Source organism: Neovison vison, chromosome 6, assembly GCF_020171115.1.
Source record: "Neovison vison isolate M4711 chromosome 6, ASM_NN_V1, whole genome shotgun sequence".
In the NCBI taxonomy this organism is placed as follows: domain Eukaryota; kingdom Metazoa; phylum Chordata; class Mammalia; order Carnivora; family Mustelidae; genus Neogale; species Neogale vison.
Genome location: NC_058096.1, coordinates 78,605,996 through 78,621,495, shown reverse-complemented (window position 1 = coordinate 78,621,495; position 15,500 = coordinate 78,605,996). Strand labels below are relative to the sequence as shown.

The 15,500-nt window shown below is 38.9% G+C and overlaps 1 protein-coding gene across 3 annotated transcripts; it reads right to left on the bottom strand.

Annotated features, from left to right (window-relative positions):
* Nucleotides 1-9,361: 9,361 nt before the first annotated feature.
* Nucleotides 9,362-14,936, bottom strand: P2RY1 (purinergic receptor P2Y1). Of its 3 annotated transcripts, XR_006384989.1 has the most exons (3): nt 13,733-14,936; nt 11,295-11,633; nt 9,362-10,883 (listed from the first exon to the last, which is right to left on the bottom strand). XR_006384989.1 is itself a non-coding variant. In XM_044251635.1 (2 exons), exon 1 carries the CDS (start codon nt 14,893-14,895, stop codon nt 13,771-13,773), a length of 1,125 nt encoding a protein of 374 aa, XP_044107570.1. In that variant the 5' UTR covers nt 14,896-14,936; the 3' UTR covers nt 9,362-11,633; nt 13,733-13,770. The 3 variants fall into 3 exon arrangements, 2 of the variants coding, with proteins under 2 accessions (XP_044107570.1, XP_044107571.1); XM_044251635.1 differs by having other exon boundaries at nt 9,362-11,633; XM_044251636.1 differs by having other exon boundaries at nt 9,362-11,399.
* Between the last annotated feature and the right edge of the window lie 564 nt (nt 14,937-15,500).

Sequence of the window (15,500 nt, the reverse complement as noted above, 5' to 3'; positions counted from 1 at the left end):
TTTAGAACAATCTTGTCCATACCTATAAAAATTCTTGCTGGAATTTTGATAGAAATAGTATTAAACCTGTATATCAGTTTGGGAAATATCAACATCTTTACTCTATTGGGACTTTTAATCCATTAACTAACTAACTAACTTTCTTTCTTTCAAGATTTTATTTATTTATTTGAGAGAAAGAGAGAGAGCTCACAAGTAGGCAGAGAGTCAGGCAGAGATAGAGGGGGAAACAGGCTCCCTGCCAAGCAGAGAGCCCGATGTGGGGCTTGATCCCAGGACCCTGAGATCATGACCTGAGCTGAAGGCAGAGGTGTAACCTTAACATTGAGGCTCCCAGGTGCCCCTTTCTTCATTTATTTAGCCCTTTGATTTCTTTCATCAACATTGTGTAGTTTTAAGTATAAAAGCCCTATAGATGTTTTTGATAGATTTTATTTCATTTAATTTTTTTTGGCAATTGTAAATGGTATTGCACTTTAATTTTAGCATCCATTTGTTCATTGTTAGTATATAGAAATACAACTGATACTTGTATCAATGTTTATCTCCCATTATGTGACCTTGCTGAACTCACTTAATAGTTCCAGAATTTTTATTTTGGAGATTCCTTTGGCTTTTCTATGTGGGCAGTCATGACATGTATGAATAGGGAAACAGTTTTATTACTTCCTTTCCAAACTGTACTTCTAGCGCTATGTTCAATATGACTGCTAAGAGCTGAAATCTTTTGCCTTGTTCTCACTCTGGGGAAAAAGCATTCAGTCTTTTACCACTAAGTATAATGTTAGCTGAAGTTTTTGTCTTTTGTTTTTTTAGTAGATGCTCTTTATCAAGTTGGATAAATCCCCCTCTGTTCTATTTCTCTGAGAATTTCTATCAGGAATACATGTTGTATTTTGTGAAATGCTTTTTCTTCACCAATGATATGATCATGTGATTTTTCTTCAATCTTATATAATAACTATTGTTTAATATTTTTAAATATTAAATCTGACTTGCACCTCAGGTGACACTTAGTCATGATAGTTCTATTATATTTTTGTTCTTCTTTTTTATTCTTGTATTCTATTTGCTAGTATTTTGTTAAGGATTTTTGTGACCATATTCATCAAGGAAAATTGGTCTATAGATTATTTTTGTACTCTAATTTTAGTATCATGGTAGCACTCATTTCATATAATAAACTGGTAAATGTTTCCTCTTCTGTTTTCTGGGAGAAACAGTGTAGAATTTGTATGAATTTTTTTTTTAAGAGTTTATTTATTTGTCAGAGAGAGAGGGAGAGAGAGTGAGCACAGGCAGACAGAATGGCAGGGCAGGCAGAGGCAGAGGGAGAAGCAGGCTCCCCGCCGAGCAAGGAGCCCGATGTGGGACTCCATCCCAGGACGCCGGGATCATGACCTGAGCCGAAGGCAGCTGCTTAACCAACTGAGCCACCCAGGCAGAAGTATTTAGTTGAATTTTCTAGTGAAACCTAGTAGGACTAGAGATTTCTTTTTTGGGAGTTTTTAAGTTACAAATTTACTTTCATTGTTACAGGGCTATTTAAATGATCCATTTTGTGTGGGGTACATTGTGATAAATTTGTATTTTTATAGGAAGTTTATCAAAGATGTCAAATCGTATATCAAGTTTGTGGTATTCCCTTTTTTTTAATGTCTGTATCATCTTTAAGTTATATCTCATTTCATTCATCATATTGATAATTGGTATCTTTTGGATCAGTTTTGCTAGAGATTTGTCACTCATATTGATCTTTTCAAATAAATACCTATCTCTTATTTCATTGATTTTGTGTTTTACATCTCTTTAATTTCTGATCTTTGTTTCCTTCCTTCTGATTGATTTGGGTTTTATTTTCTTTTTGATTCTTCTAGTTTCCTGAGATGGGAGCTCAGAATTTTATTCTTTTCCATTTTCTAATAAAGAATTTAATGTTATAAATCCCCTCTCAGCACTGCTTTCACACTGAGTTGGCCTTGTTCCTCCTCTTGGGGGAGAAAATGTTCAGTCTTTTAGCATTAAGTATAATGTTAGCTGTAATTTTTTAATAGATGCTTTTTAGTTGTGTTGCACAAATTTTAAAGTTGTATTTTTATTCAGCTAAATCTATTTCTTTTTAATTTCCCTTGAGATTTTTTTTCTCTGGTAGATTACTTATGTTGATTTTTAAAACGGTGTCATTCATTTCCAAGTGCTTAGGTATTTTCCTATTTTCCTTTTGCTAATTGGGATTTCTAGTTTGACTCCACTGAGCTCAGAGAACACATTCTACACAATATCAATTTAAGTTTTTTGAGGTTTGTTGTATGACCCAGGATGTGTACACTTGAAAAAAATATGTGGTTTGCTATTATTCTGCTATTATTGGTTTTATGAATGTCAGCTGGAGCCTGTTTGTCATATTGTTGAGCTCTATGTCCTTGGTGATATTCCATCTAGTAGTTTAATTAATTGTTGGAAGAAGGATGTTGAAGTCTCCAATTATATTTTTGGATTTATCTCTTCAGTTTTATCAGTTTTTGCTTCACATATTTTTCAGTGTTGATTTTGGTGCATACCTTGGTGGATTTACCCTTTTATCATTGTACAATATTCCTTGCTATCAATTTTCTTTGCTCTTTCTTCTTTTATTAATATGGCTATTACTGTGTTTCTTTAATTAGTGTTTATATGTCTTCATTCTTTTATTTACAATTTGCCCATATTGTTATATTTGAAGTGGGTTTCTTATAGACAGAATAAAGTTAGGTTGTGTTTTTTAATCTCTTAAATTTTTTTTTAATTTTTTAATTCTATCCATCTGTTTTGCTTAGTGTATTTAGACACATTTATATTTAATGTGATTATTGATATTTTAGGATTTAATTCTATCATTTTTTTTCTATGAGTTACTTGAATATCTTTAGAATTTGTTTCATCTACTATTTTTTTTTTTAGTACATTACTTTGTATACCTACTTTTAGTTGTAGCTGTAGGCATTACCTGATATGAACATAACTTTCCCCAATTACTGCTGTCATCATTTTGTCAGTTTGAGTGTAGGAACCTTACCTCTCTTTATGTCTCATTACCTTCTCCCATTTAAAACTTAATCATTTTAAATATCTGTATACATTTGGAACCAAATCAAACAGTAATATTTGCTTCAAACTCCAAATTTAATTTAGAAAACTCAAAAGAAAAATTTAGTCTTCATCCATACTGTTGTGTACTTACTAATTTTTAATGTTTTGAGATTTTCCTTTTACAATTTTCTGAAGGCATAAAACCCCTGAATAGAAATAGCTTTGTAGTGTAACTAAAGAAATGGTCTGGGGGAGCTCAACAGGATGCTGCATGTCTAATCCAGATCCCAAAAGTAAGATGCTGTTATCCCAAGAAGGGCATGGTTCCTGCTCACCAAACCAGAAGTGAAGGGCTCTTGTGAATGGCAGTGTTCATAAACACAGGCCACCTCAGGAGTTGTTAGTGTTCAGAGATGGCAATGTAGACCAGATGCCCTCCTTTCAACAACTCAACTCCTTTAGAGATGCAAGTTCCAAGTTCAAGGAAAAAGGCAGGAGAACTGAAGAATGAAATTAAATTTATGCCAGATTAGCAGAAGGGAGACTCTCGCATAGGGGTCTTCAAGTTTTATGCACTATTTTCATGTTTTTTATACCTCTGCTTTCTTTTCCAATCCTCCATTTCCATCAGAATTCGTGATGTTTTTCCTGATTCTCCAGATAGAACCTCAGTCATCATTGACTTTTCCTTTTCTCTTCTCTATCATACTCACACACCACATCTGGTTATTTTTTCCTGCAAATAATTTCATACTTCTGCCTCTTTATGTTACTGTCACCACCACCTCCACCACCACCAATTTTTGTGCCAGTTTAAGTACCTTCCATATTCATGTTTTTGGAGGCAAAGGATAGAATAAGGGAAATATTTTTTCCATAATTAGGCACTAATTTTAACCAATCATCCATTACTCTGTTCCTGTGCATATAATTGAATACTATCTCTGGTTCAGAATATACTATATATTCCTAAATCAATCCTACCCCAGCTTCCACCTGTACCCTGGCCATATCCATCTGAGGACAAAAGAAAGCAATAACTATGAGAGAGGATACCACCCCAGCAATCTGCACTATAGTCTGTCCTAGGCCATTACCTATTGCTGCAAAACAAACTACCCCAGAACACATAAATAACCACGATTTTATTTTCTTCACACAAATGTCAACAAAGATTCTTTACTCTATGATGTCTGAGCTGAGAAGACTCAAGCAGCTGGGTGTGACCAGAAGGACTGGGTATTAGGATCAAAGTCTTCTCCATGTACTTGTGTGGTATGTGGGCAGGTAGGATTTGAATGGACAGAGGCTCTTTGGCGTGCATGTGTGTGCCCTTTCCACCACTTCCCACTTTTCCTCTCTCCCTCCCACTCTCCAACCACTTGCCATTCCTATTTTCAGGACCTTATTTACTTGAGAGAGCGAGCATGAGAAGGGGGAGGGTCAGAGGGAGAAGCAGACTCCCTGCTGAGAAGGGAGCCTGATGCAGGACTCGATCTTGAGACTCCAGAATCATGACCTGAGCCGAAGGCAACCATTTAACCAACTGAACCACCCAGTTGCCCCGGTATTTAGCTTCTTAATAGTAACCTTGAGCTCCAAGAGAGAATGTTCCAAACAAGATAGAAACTATGTAGCTTTTATGACTTAGCCTTAGAAGTCATAGTGTACAACTTCTGCCATATTCCATTGGTCAAAACAATCACAAACTGCCTCAGATCAAGAGAAGTGTAGATCCTAGTGCTTAGAGAAAATGGCAATGGATTTGCAGCCATGTTTTAAAACACTGCACAAGCTCTCAAGTACTGTTTAAAGCTAATCTATTTCCTTTTTCCCAATTCTGTCAATCTGAACAATCTGTCTGGGATGTGGAAAATCATATTGCCAAAGTTCCTAATGAAATATTGGTTATTTCTACTCTGGCATCTTTCTATAACTTGCCTCCTTTATTCTCATGATCTAGTGTGACCTCCTTGGTACAAGTTTATCACAAAGCTATTCTCCTCCATTTCATTCCCCTCTCCTCCCACTTTCACCATCTATTTTTTCATCATCTATTGACCGTACATCTCACCCCTTTTTTTGCTGTGCGTTCTGGAGACATAATTTCTTCCAAAGGAAGTTTCTGCACACGTAATCGTCTTTTACCAAAAGCTGCTAACAACTAAATATTCCCCTCGTTCTTTTCCCTATAGAGGCCACTTATATATTACTACTTATACCAGAGAAGGGGTAAGTATTCTCCTAGCTCCCCACTGCTTTGTCAACTCTTTTTGAGAGTAATAATAACTAGGTCTGGCTAGTTGCTTTCTCTTTGCTGTCATCCACCAATCTTCATATCTGTCCCTGTAATCTCTTTGTCCTATAATCTTCCTATCAGTGACCCATCCAATGCCCTAGCCTGACACTTAAGGCTTTCCTCCACTACCCTGGCATTTACTAACATTCAACTTCAAAACTTACAGCCACTTTTTCCCTAGATCTGCCCACCCCTTCCCCTTTGTCCTTTTGAGGTCATCCATCTAGTCTAATTTCCCCATGGACCTTGATTCCTTTGGAATTATCATGCAGTCTCTTTATACCTTTTTCTGTCTCTAATTTGTCTTCTCAGACTACTAACTTATTTTCCTCAGTCTCTTCACCAAAGCACTTTAATAATCAGTAATTACTATTTTTATGAATTATAAGTTCTCTCAAATACCAGTCATTTCTAATCTCTAAATGTAACAGACCCTTGATGGTCGTTTCTGTAACAAGCGACACAGACTTACGTCTTCACTGAAACTCTCTTCTGAGATGGATTTCTTCAGGAGGCTCCCCTGGATCTTCTAGGACTTCAACTCTTCCTGCTCAGTATTCTCTGCCTATCCCAGTGGTGGTATTATTGCCTATGGTTCACCCTTCCCCCAGCTGTCATTGTAAATGGACAATTACCAAAATTCTCTTGCTGCAGTTTTGTCCTGTACTCTGGAATGACATTTGTAATGACATACTCTACCCTTCCAGCTGGGTAACTTTTGAGTGTCTCCAACTTAGCAAGCTCTGTAGTCTTAAATAACACCACCGCCACAGGGAGACATTACTAAAACACATTTTGCAAGAAAAGAAGTAATAATGATGGCGAGTGATTTTAAAAGAAAATAAAATGTGAAATTTTCAGTCTATGGGTAAGGTATTTCAAGGAGGCAGAATTTTTCCACATACAGGAGGGATGCTGATCATCACACCCAGTATCTTCAGGGAAAAGCAATTCTTTCAGCTCCTCTATCTTACTGGAAATGCCGTTAAAGAATATTACCTCTCTTTGTTCTTATTCTAAGCTCTGTGGGCAACTTTCTGATTCATAATTAGATTGGAGAAAATGGCAGATGTCTGTTATTGTGACTGGGATACAGCCTTTGTATATTCATAAACTGGCATCTAGTTGGTAAATGAATCTCCTATCACAGTTTCCTTGGTGTGAGTCAGTGTCCCAGAGTTGGTGAACTCTAGGTGAACTGCTGAGATCAAGTTTCTGTGTCTGCAAAACCGAAGACCAGACTTTGGACTGTGGCAACTGAAAATAGACTGTGAACCTGAGAGGTGAGCCCCAGCTAAGGAGGTCAGCAGACTCTTCTTGTAGATATATTTTTAGCTGCACACGTTTTGATTTATAGCTCTTTGTCCCACACAGTGCAAAGCATCAAAAAGTTCAATACTTCCTTATTATCTGACCTCAGTTATTCAATGGAGTGTCCAAAAGAAAATATCAGATGCACTCAAGTCCAAAACAAGAATTTCTAGGGCGTGCCTGGGTGCCTCCGTGGGTTAAACCTCTGCCTTCAGCTCAGGTCATGATCTCAGGGTCCTGGGATCAAGCCCCGCTTCAGGCTCTCTGCTCAGCAAGAAGCCTGCTTCCCCTCCCACTCCGTCCGCCACCCTGCCCACCTCTCTGCCTACCTGTGATCTCTCGGTCTCTGTCAAAATAAATAAATAAATAAAATCTGTTTAAAAAAAAAAATTTCTAGGAGATCCACAAAGTCTTCATGGCAGGAAAGAAGACAAAAAAATAATAGAAACAACAGCAACATAAAAGCACATGGAGTGGCAAAGTCCTTAGCAAGTTCAAAAAGCCTGCCATTTACTCAATATGTATTTTCCATTTCATTTAATTATCCCAACATCTCTGAGCTGCAGTTATGCTCCATTTGTAGTTGAGGAACACACAGGGAGAGGTACAAATAACTGCCCAGGGTACACAATAGTAAGTGGTAGAATCCGGCTCAAACCTAAGGCATTTTGACTGCAAAATTGATGCTCTTAAACATAGTGGACATTTGTTGTTTTACTATTAACTATTTGCAGTAGCACAAATATTATGCAGAGCTAAGCTTCAGAATTTACATAAACCTAAGTTTCAACGATAGTCTTTATAGTCAGTTAGTCTCTATAACTGCAAACAGCTATCCCTAGATGTACGCTAAATATCGTTTCTTTGGGAATTCCAAGTGTAATCTAAAACATTAAAAAAAAGATGCATAGAACAAAATTAAAAATGAGTACCTCTTTGTTTATTTAAAAGTCGTTTTGAGAAACATCTCTCATCCCTTAGTCCTGTAACCCTGCACCACCTTGTACTGAGTAGTGTAGTTTCTTTTTGGGCAGGTCCTCAGGGAAATCAAATGATTTCAAAGAAATCAAATGTACTTCGTCCTGGGTCCCAGTCAACATGTACATAATGTGTTATGTGCACAGGTATAAGCATGAGCATGTGTGTGTGTGTGTGTGTGTGTGTGCGTGTATTTCTGAAATGAAAATCACAAACCTTACCAAATTAAGGAGTTTGATCTATTTTGTTTCGTGCTTCTCACGACCCACTAATGGGTCAAGATCTACAGTTTGAAGAGTCCTACAATGTGGAAGGAATGTTTTAGTAGGAATGAGAACCTGAGTTCCTTGCTAGCTCCATTTTTGAATGGAGACTTTGCTCTCACCAGCAAACCGAGGTGATAGGATTAAATTGAATCATTCAGTGGCCTTTGTTTCCATATATCATCAAGGATTTCCTACCTTGATGCTGCTTATTTTTCTCATCAGGTAATCAGGAAAAGCAGTGCATTTCTCCCCTACTGTGAGAGAACTGACTGCCCCCACATGCCTCCTATCACACTACCTTCTTATCTGGGTCTATTTTTAAGGGGCTGCAGTACTGTCAGCTGCTCAGCCCAGGGGCCTGACTCCATGCGCAGATCGGTCCCCGCAACAATGCTGGTCAGAGATGTCCATCCCAAGGGTCCACCCCAAAGCAGTATAACCTTACAGCGTTAAAGCAAATAAGCACAGTATTAACATGGATTTCTAGTGACATCTGTTGTGTCTTTAATGTGCCATCCCATCAGACTTCCAAACCATAACAGATCTACTTTGATTTCAGGGCAAGCTTTTTACATGTGCAATGGAAACTCTCACAAATTTCTAAACATTCTGAATAGAGTATAAACTTTCTAGTTCATTAAAATAAGAGAATTTAAAAGCAGTATATTTACTTGCAGAGAGAAAGTTCTCTGACTCTAATCCCAAAGTGATTTTGAAAATGCAAACATTTTCCAAGCTTTATGGTAAATTCTTAAATCAGAAAAATGACTATCTGTATTATTTCTGCGTATGCACTAAATACACACACATACACAGGCACAAAACTCAACCATGCTGATAATAAAGGGAAATTCTTATGAAGGAAGTTTGGATAGTACAGCTAACTAAGAAGTTAAAACTGAGTGACATGCATCATAAGGGCTGCACATGATTTACACTTTTCTGCCCACAGGATTCTGTGACAGGGCACCTGTCTTAGCTAACGACCAGAAAACCAAACACAGCACCATTATAAACCTACATTTTCCAATGAGGGAAAAAGGTAATGCTCTACATATGCTTCCATTCCATTAAATACTTTTTAACCACACGGGACCAGCTATTTACTTTTTAATAAACTTGAAAGAAGCAGGCAGTGTAGGCTAATGGATAAACAGAAACCATAAAGGATTATTAGTATGATTACTCCCATGGATAAAAATTAGAGGAGAAAAGATTACAGCTAGCATTTAAACACTAGTATGAAAATATATAACAATTCTGTATTTTCCCCTGAAATAATGATAATCTTATAAATTATTTTGCACTAGAATTAGCACTTCCCTTTCCACAGTCTAGGCCACACCATAAGAAATAACTACCATGCCAGCCAGAATATGTGTCAAAATTTGCCAAAACTGTTGAGTATTGACATTTTAATAACACAGAAGCCATCAGATCACATTTCATAGTTTTATTGAGACATTTTTAGTTTTAATTGTCTATTGTAGGTACAATTCTGATGATCAGAAGCTCTATTATAAATAGCAGATAGTAAGTTGGCTGCATGCCTTAGACACACACACAAGCACATGATATTGTACACTCCCCTGCATGCAAACTTAAGGAAATATACCTTCCTTTTATTAAAAACATAATTACATACAATAAATCTGGAATTTGTTAAGCTACCATTGATTTAGATAAACCTGAGAAGGCTCAAAATGTCAAGTAACACTGTTTCCATACTCCCCATTCAATGAAACTGTTAATCACAAAGAAATCTAGTTAAACTATATTAAAATCACAGATAATATAAAAATAAACATTTCTGCAAGAACACTAAACATTAGAATTCAAAGTCACAAATTTTGATATGTAACATTCCCCTTCATATTAATTTGTAATGATGTGTATGATACAATGTACAACATAATAAAAATTGTAACAGAGTTCAGCAGCCAAATCATTTACAGTTATCACTATAAAACTTGAAATTAAAGTTATCAACTGAACAACAAAAACATTAAAATAGCAATGTTGAACTTGCTGGTAGCATGTTACTTAGAAACTCCATCTCAACTCAAGATTATACTTTCACCTTAAGAAGAAACAAAACAAAAATGTAAGCAGAACTGAGGACAGTAAGGGATTGCACCAGCTGCCTCTTTTTCTCTCTCTCTCTCCACAGTTTTTCCTTAAGTTCTAATCTATCTATAATGCCCATTCTTCCAGACTTCTAAAACATAAGAAATCTACTTTGAATTTAGGACAACTTTCACACTAGAACTGGAAGCTTCAACCATATGTGGAGGCACAATTCTAAAGTTCTTGAAAAGACAATATAAACTTTTCTATGTCATATAAAATACAGACAATACAGACCTAGTCTGGCAAAGATATTTTATATTTACTATTGAGCGCTTATGACAGTAGGACACCACAGTGTGTCTGTATAGAGAACTCTAAGTAAAAAGGTAAACATGCGAAAGCATTTCTAGAGAAAATTAACCACTTGTATCACAAAACATTCATATTTTAGATTAAAAAAATCGACAAACATTTCAAGATACTGGTATTTGAAAAGCGTACTATACAATAACTCATTTTATCTATGCATCACATTCCATAAAATACACTAGTGTGACATATATACATTGTAATAAATATAATTTACATCAGCATATTTGATCTTTCAAGAAAGATTTTAATTTGTACAACTGAAGAATTGTGAGTTTCATCAATAAATACTATGTTAATTGTAATTTGACCAACTAAGTTAAAGCCTCAAGATATCTCTAATTACTTACAGATCTTTATTTTCCCTAGTCCAATTCCAGCTGCTATAAACACATCTCTTGTATCCAAAAGAAGTTTACTGTACTGTCCGAGGAGATGGAGAAGACTTGTAGGGCAGAGGTCCGCATCATAATTGGTGAACTTTGTGAGAATTTCCAGCCAAGGACTGGAATGGAAGAGTCCTGGAAAGTACAGTAGCAGATTTCATGTACCTCTGGCTGGCTGTGTTTTTAATGTTCTACCACATCCCCTGAGGTCCCAACAGATGGAGTTCATCTAACTTTTTAATCCATGGAGAGTGGCATTGAAAGGGTCAAGAGTTCCACAGTTGGTCAAGTGACAAGGTCATGTTTTTAATGCTGAATCCTACTCTGCTGTATCTCTTCTTGTGTTTGTATTTTTATCATTTCAGTGCAAATGGACAATGATGCTTAGTGAGTCTAAGACACCAAGTGGTGAGCCAAAAATACCTTGAACTTGGCATGAAAATAGTTTTGTAGTGTAAAATTTAGTTAACTGGTAAGTTCTATAATTTTAGCAGTTCATCAAAATGCCAACAGATTTCTGCCTTTACTATTAAAATACCTACTTACATCATCACATGTCATCAGATTTCCAGCCAATAGATCACTGCTTCATCCTGACTCTCTGTATGTTTTTATCATTTTCACAGACTCTTCCTGGAGACCTCTTTGTGCCTAGAAGGGGTTGGGCAAGATCATTCTTGTTACTATTTGGCATGTATTCACACATTGTCATTGTCCACTATATGACAAATGAAGAAGAAACACTGGGAAAAAAATGCCAAGAAGAAAAAGGGCATTTCTTGGCACTGTCCATCTCACTGGATCCTCAGCCCCAAAGAAAGTCCTCTGGGAGCTCAAACACAATGTATGTAACATGTACTGTAAACCAGGCTGGCATCCTGAGACCTAAAAGGAAGAAAGCTAAAGTGAATGGTGAGGAAATATAGAAATATATACCATTAGCTTATGAGTTCAAGGATGGTACAGGCTTTGAATTTCCATTTTGGTTAATGTACTGATCTTACTGAAGATGATGTTTGACAGGGATCATATAGTAATGACGTATTTCATACTTTTTAGGATTGCACACAATGAATGCTATAGAGGACCCTAATCAAGTGAGAACCTTAACTAATCTCTTTCCTCAAAATGAGGTGGTGTAGGTAAGACCTCTAACTGGTTTCTTTTCGATTTGGCTGCTACAATTCTGTGCATTAATCTGAACATATAAAAAAATCACTTTTTAATAAAGCTTAACACTGCTTCTCATCATTGATCTTAGTGGCCAAAGACTGCTAAGAAGAAACTGAAGATCTCACAAATCCACAGGCCACCCAAGTACCACAGGAACTGATCAAGTCCTGACGGACCTGTAGAATCCTACAGGTTCTTGCCTTAAGACAGACTCCAAACTGCTTTACTTACAAAGTGCTTTCCAACAAGTTAGTCTACCAACAGTTACAAACTCTAATTCTGGCTTTTTTTGAGGCTAGTTTTGACAGAAATTCCTTTGATACTGGATATATTAAGAGTTAAAATTGTATTACCTCACCTTACCATTCTACATTCTATAGATTTTGACCATTTCAATGGCTAGAAATGCAATATTTAATATTATCAATTGAAATTCACTCTTCATTGAAAACTCTTATTAGAATTACTGAAATATTTTGTGGAATTTTTATTACTGCCTGGCAGAGGGGAGGAAAAGAAAAAAAGAAGTGGCCAGTAGTCTTCTCTTAAACTATTAGCAGTCGGATTTGTAATCTCCACCACTTTTCAGTGCTGTGGTACCTTATGTACTGCATAAACTGAATTCTCTTATTTCCCTTTCCCATATATTTGCAGTTTTCCTTTAAATTTAAGGATATAAGATCCATTATAGGATTATAGCTTTTCATTCTAGCAACACAACCTGTACAGTCTGCTGCCTTTATTTTAATAATTCATTTAATGTTTTCCAACATTTTGAAGAGGCAAAAGAGAGGCTTTCACCATCTTAAAGTCCTTATTCTAAAATTGTTTTCTCTAAGCACACATACACTCACACACACACACACACACACACACACACACATATACACACACAAACCCTCATCTTTTCCCCACTCTTAGTTGCCTCATACATTTGGGAAAATATGCTTGTAGCCTATGCATTGTGAAGGACTGTCAACCACTCTCCCTCTGATAATATCATCCTCTTGGCCAACAGTCTTCAACCCTGGTCTGTAATCGAGCTGCATTTTTACATTGTTATTACAGCTATCAGTGAGCATTCATACTGCAACACAAACTCCTAAGGCAGTGTGCAACAGCCGTGGTGCAAGTAAATGTTCTTTATCACAGGAAGTCTAAGAGTTCACAGTGTTTACAAGGAAAGTACATGAACTTTGATTCTTCCAAATGCAATATTCCTGTAAGATAATATATGCAGACTTCCACCACCCAACATCTAGCACCTATCAGAAGTTTTCTAGAAGTAACTGGGAAATAAGCACTTTCTAGGTTTTTACACTGAATTTTCTATTCAATTCTGCAAAGAAGCTCAGCCGGCAACTGCCTGTTTCTAGGACCAAAAGAGACACCCAGCTGAGATCTCTTCATCGGATATTAAATGAATAGAGTTTAGCAATTTTGCTAAACTCTCAGAATGTGGATTCTGTTCCTACCATGTATCACAGAAAGCTCAAAGTTTCAAGTGCTAGTTCTCTTGGAGAAATTATTAATATCAAAATAGCTGTGGTACTCAAGTGCCCTTTACACAGAAGAGCTTGTGAATTTTCAAGGCAGGTGAGAAAGTAAATGTTTAACTAGAATTGTTTAATTTTATTTTACCTACTTCTAGTTAGAAAGGGTAGCCTTCAAAGTGAACCCAAACAAGCCAACTGTAGGGGGTGGGTGTTTTCACTTTTTTTTTTTTTTTTACTTACTTGGACTTAGTTTTCTCTAAGCTTACTAGAAACTTAAGGGGGGGGGAACCCACTTGGCTCTATTAAGCATCCTACCATGTTACAAAAGTGGGTGTTCGGTGATTCTTGCCTCTTCACAAGCTTGTATCTCCATTCTGCTTGAACTCCGACAAAATATTGAGGGTCATGTCTTCGCTCTTGGATTGCAAATTTGCCTCACTTCTTCTGGAAGCTTTCCTAGTGGCTCTGGAGAGTCTCCTCCTGAAAGTATCTCCTGCCAAGAAATAGAGAATGGGGTCCACACAGCTGTTGAGACTTGCTAGACCTCTTGTCACCTGATAAGTGGCATAAACCTGGTCATTGAATGCACACATTTCTGGGGTCTGAAAATCCAGCCGTGCCCTCAAATTCATCGTTTTCATTACATGGAAAGGGATGTAAGAGACAGCAAAGACAGTCAGTACGATAATCACCAGGTAAATGGATTTCCTCCTCAGAGGCGAGTTGTCCAGGTCGTTGTAGATCAAAGCCCTCACAATTAATCCATAACAGCCCAGAATCAGTACCAAGGGGACACAGAACATGGCCACAGTGGTGCACATGCTGTAGATGAAATAACTTCGCAGGTACTCGTCGGAGGTGGTGTCGTAGCAGGTGATGGTTTTGTTTTTCCGGACCTGGGTGCCTGAGTAGAAGAGGATGGGGGAGATTCCCACCACCACGATGAGCCACACCAGCACGCTGATGTAGACCGCATTCTTCTTCTTGAGCCTGCCCAGAGACTTGAGCGGGTACACCACACCGCTGTAGCGGTGCGCGCTGATGCAGGTTAGGAACAAGATGCTGCCGTAGAGGTTCACATGGAAGATAAACCTCTGCAGCTTGCACATGGCATCCCCAAAGATCCAGTCCGTCTTATTGAAGTAGTAGAAGATGAGCGCGGGCAGAGTCAGCACGTACAAAAAGTCGGCCAGGGCCAAGTTGAACATGTACACGGAGATGCCGCTCCACGGCTTCATGTGGAAGACAAACATCCAGATCGCCACGCTGTTGCCCAGGAAGCCAATAATGAACACCAAGATGTAGACAGCCGGCAGGTAGTAGAACTGGAAGCCCGTCTTGGTCAGGGAGCATGCGAACGAGGCTGCTGCGACAGCCGCGGTGGAGGCTGCGGTGCCGTTCCCCCAGGGCAAACCCTGGCCGGCTGGGAAGGCAGCGTCCGTCCCATTGGGGACAGCCGGCCACAGCACCTCGGTCATTCTCTCCTTTCCTGACTTACGCCGCGGCTCCTCGAGGCAAGTAGCAGCGAGAGGGCGGCGGCGGCGGCGAGGGGCGCACCGAGCATTGGAAAAGCGAGGGAGCAGAAGGGAGCGGGCGCCCGGGATCCCCACGGGAGGGGGCACACACAGGCAAACCCACAGCGGCTCCGGCCCCGCGTTCGCCGCGGGCCATGAAATCCACCCGCAGCCGCGACCCAGCTGGGCTGGCCACCGAGCCAGCAACTTCCCCGTCCGTCTGGTCAGTGCGGAGGTTACACAACCGGGCGCACAGGGCACTGCTGACAACTTTCAGACTGCGCTTTCCGGAGGGTTCACTAGTCCTCACAGGAGAGCGGAGACCGCGCTGGGGGTTCAGCGAGGAGATCGAGCCAAACTCAGTACTGCGTTCCGGCGTGGAGAAGGCGCTCCCCAGCCTTCTTTCCCCGAAGATCAACTTCGTTTGGGTATCTTCTTTTTCCCTACCTTGCAAGCAAGCTGCTCCTTTCAGGGGGCCCGCGCTCTTTCCTCTTCGGTCGCCGCTCTGGCTCAGCCTCTGGGGGCCATCGGAGCGCGCGTCACCGACAGACCCGCTCGCCTCTGGATCG

What these genes read in the sequence shown, in the direction of transcription:
- P2RY1 (XM_044251635.1), bottom strand. Translation starts at nt 14,895, where the DNA reads ATGACCGAGGTGCTGTGGCCGGCTGTCCCCAATGGGACGGACGCTGCC.